Source organism: Olea europaea, chromosome 12, assembly GCF_002742605.1.
Source record: "Olea europaea var. sylvestris chromosome 12, O_europaea_v1, whole genome shotgun sequence".
NCBI classification, from domain to species: domain Eukaryota; kingdom Viridiplantae; phylum Streptophyta; class Magnoliopsida; order Lamiales; family Oleaceae; genus Olea; species Olea europaea.
This window is the reverse complement of record NC_036248.1, coordinates 11299657-11303362: the sequence shown is the minus strand read 5'-3', so window position 1 is coordinate 11303362 and position 3706 is coordinate 11299657. Positions and strand designations below refer to the sequence as shown.

General features: G+C 37.2%; 1 protein-coding gene across 1 annotated transcript; it reads right to left on the bottom strand.

Annotated features, from left to right (window-relative positions):
- Positions 1-912: 912 nt before the first annotated feature.
- Positions 913-2631, bottom strand: LOC111405622 (UDP-glycosyltransferase 88B1-like). The gene has a single exon (XM_023034583.1). The coding sequence runs from the start codon at positions 2484-2486 to the stop codon at positions 1071-1073; it is 1416 nt and encodes a 471-aa protein (XP_022890351.1). The 5' UTR covers positions 2487-2631; the 3' UTR covers positions 913-1070.
- Between the last annotated feature and the right edge of the window lie 1075 nt (positions 2632-3706).

Here is a 3706-nt window from a genome sequence, read left to right as displayed (position 1 = left end):
GTTATGTCCATCTCTTGACTCCAATAAAAGTTGTGTGACTTAATTGATCTACTACAATAAAGTCCAATGAAATTTGTGCAATTTTCAAACCCTAATATGACATCATAAATATGCACTTTATTGGCATATTTTATATGCAAAATTAGGGTTAGCCACTTTTCATTTTCCCCAAAAGGAAATGCACCTAGTGGAGAATAAGGGAGAAGATCTAAGGGAGGAAACAATTGACTTGGCCATTAATAGCTCCTTCAAAATGTTATCATCTCCCCTTTCTATGTGTGAGGATTTTATAATTCAATGATCTTAAGGTCACTAAGATCTTTATTTACATGGTTTTAATTTTCAAAGGAAAATTAATTTTTCAAACCCTAATATGACATCATAAATATGCACTTTATTGGCATATTTTATATGCAAAATTAGGGTTAGCCACTTTTCATTTTCCCAAAAGGAAATGCACCTAGTGGAGAATAAGGGAGAAGATCTAAGGGAGGAAACAATTGACTTGGCCATTAATAGCTCCTTCAAAATGTTATCATCTCCCCTTTCTATGTGTGAGAATTTTATAATTCAATGATCTTAAGGTCACTAAGATCTTTATTTACATGGTTTTAATTTTCAAAGGAAAATTAATTTTTCATTGTGATGATTAAAATTCATTAACCAACATCAGTAACATGCTCCAATAAATATAACTTTTTTCTACACAACAAAAGATTCCACTTTGAAGGAAAACATTAGGTGTTTGAGAGGCATTTTTATGTAAAAATGTATTTTAGAATAATAACTTGATGGAAAGTGTGTGGTTGAAAATTAAGGAAAAGTTTTTGATTTACGTGTAATATTATTTTAATAAAGAATGTTTGGTTGAAAAAAAGAGAGATAAAAATACATTTTGAAAAAAAATGAGTATCAAATGAGGGTTAAGAAAGATTTTTAAAACATATCACAAACACATTTTCACATGCTTTAATGGAGCATGAACATAATTATACAACACACTAATCTTGCAAGATTGGAGATTCAAGAACTCAGTCGTTGGACAGTTTCAGGCATTGTTTTATCGATAATCAACCCAGTTTCCATGACTTAATTAACTTGGCCAGGGCAACAGTGGAGGAACCACCTTCACTTGTCGCTGCCTTTGCCTCCGCCTCCTTTTCTTTGGCGCGCTTCCGGAGCGACTCACCTGTGTCTGAGTCCATCATCTCTCTCACTCGACTCTCGACCTCCTCAGCAGTGACAAACCCATCCTCGATTTCGTTAATTCGCAGAGCCAATTTCAAGTCTTCCACTAACACCACCCTGTTGAACTTTTGTTCAGCATAAAGAGGCCACGCCACCATGGGGACGCCCGCGCAAACTGCTTCCAATATCGAGTTCCACCCACAATGAGTCACAAACCCGCCAATAGATTTATGATTCAACACCTCCACTTGTGGTGCCCACGACTTCTCCACGAAACCCAGGTCCTCTGTCCTATCTAAGAATCCACTAGGAAGAAGAGAATCCAAATCCGGTTCGGGAGGAGGTAGATAGCGCTTGCTCTTGTCCTCAGAGGGTGGAGAGCGGATCACCCACAAGAACCTCTGCTTACTTCTCTCCAACCCAATTGCTATTTCTTTCAACTGCTTGTCTGAAAACAAACCAAGACTCCCAAAACACAAGAATACGACACTTTGGCTAGGCTGAGAATCGAGCCATTTTAAACATTCATGCACATCATCTGCTACACCTCGTCGATCTTCGGACGCCAATAATGGTCCTCCACAAAAAACAGGAGGTGTATCGCCATCAGGATAGCAAGATCCTTCAGATAAAGCTTTAAGAGTTTTTGGTTCGAGGGAGTCGAATGAGTTTACAATAAATCCAGCTGACTTTGGCAACTGGAGAGACAATTCTAAAAAGCTTGCATACTCAGTCGAGGCTCGATCAAGAATCGGTTTTGCCACATCCGAAGATGGTATTGGCGGTAAGCCAGGAACATGAACAATTGAGTTTAGATCTTTGAAACTTTTAATGTTGTTCCGATGTATTGTGGGAAAGTAAAGGAAAAAAGCGAGGGAAGTGACGCCTGAAGTAAAAAAATAATACGTTGGGATTCCGAGTTTGGTGGAAATGGAGAGAGCCGGGGTACAAAAGAAGTCGATTATGAGGGCGGTGATGGTGGTGGTTAGAGAGATGTGTTGAAGGGCTTGGTGAACATGAGGGTTGCTTAGGCGAATGGACTCTAAAATAACAGCTTCCATGGAGGAGAAAGAGTCGAGTTCAAGCGGAACAGATGGTAATTGGTGGAAGGTGATAGACTTGGTGGCAGCAGAAACTCGATCGATATAGGATGCGGTCGATCCAGTGTTGAATGATGGAGGAACTGTGAGGATTACAATGGTGAAGGAAGGATGGTGCTTGAGTATGAACTTCCCGAGCTCCACCATGGAAATCAGATGCCCCATGCCCGGGGACGGATAAAGAACGATAGTTTCCATTTCGTGAGTGAGAGAGACTCTAAGCAAGCTTTAGCTTGAAGAAGAGAATTCCAAAGTTTAATAAGCTCCCTGATCGCAACATAATCCCTACCTTCCGAAATGATTTCTTACCCACCAAACCTGCTATAGCCACTCTTTACCAAACCTGCTATACCCACTCTTTCTTGTGCCTGACTCTTTTTATTCACATGATGAGTCCTACACGGATCTCACTCTGGGAGTTTCGATTAACAAAGGTGTTAAATTCTTTCTGAAAAAATGAATTCAATTAGAAGGAATTATCAAGCCCATAATTTTTGGCAATTTAACGTTGAATTATAAAAAATTATAGACTTTGCCACGTCAATTGTAGATGGGTTTGATGGTGATCATTTCTATATCTTTGTTTTATTCTCATTTTTCTGAAAATATTTTTTTTTTGTTTTTTTTCAACTACACATTCAAATTCAAAATATCTTCTTCATCAAAATACTATCTCAAAATATATTTTTCAAAAATAAAAAAGCTGATTGTACATAAAAATTTTTACAGAAGTTTTACAAATATTTCACAAGGTGATGAATTAAAATATTATAAAAAATAACTCACTCACCCTATCATATGTGTATTCTATAATGATTTATAGACTCCAACATGCTCTATACCTTCGAATGCACAAAGTAATTCTTGGGTCACCTCCACCAATATTCACGCAGCAAATCATTCTTTCCACATCAGCAGAAATAATTTCACCAAAAGTAGGTATTGGCAAGAAAAGTAAGCTGATTATAGCCCATGCCAGGTGTATAGCACGAAAAAAAGCCTTCTGGTCCTGTTTATCGCCATGATAAACTCGATGGCAAGGACACCCGAGGGTGAGAATATGGCTGATTTTTTTTTTTTTTTTTCTTCAAGGTTTAAACACATGAAATTAAGGGTGTGCCCCATTTGGATGTAGCTAGATTTTTATTATATTTTATAAGTTAATAAAATTTGTAATTAGAATGTAAATAAAAGTTGTGAATCACTACTATATAAAAATGACAATATTTCGCTATTGTAGAAAGAACAGTAGATTCTTCCATTTCACAGCAAATTTTTATTTTATTTTTTAATCTCTAGAGCAAAAACGACGCCGTCTACCAAAAAAAAAAAAAAAAAAACGTGCAGGCTACAGTGATGCACCCATTTGTCCTCAATTTAGGTGCATCTTTCTTTCTTCTTCTTCATTTTCAGACGTT

What these genes read in the sequence shown, in the direction of transcription:
- LOC111405622 (XM_023034583.1), bottom strand. Translation starts at nt 2,486, where the DNA reads ATGGAAACTATCGTTCTTTATCCGTCCCCGGGCATGGGGCATCTGATT.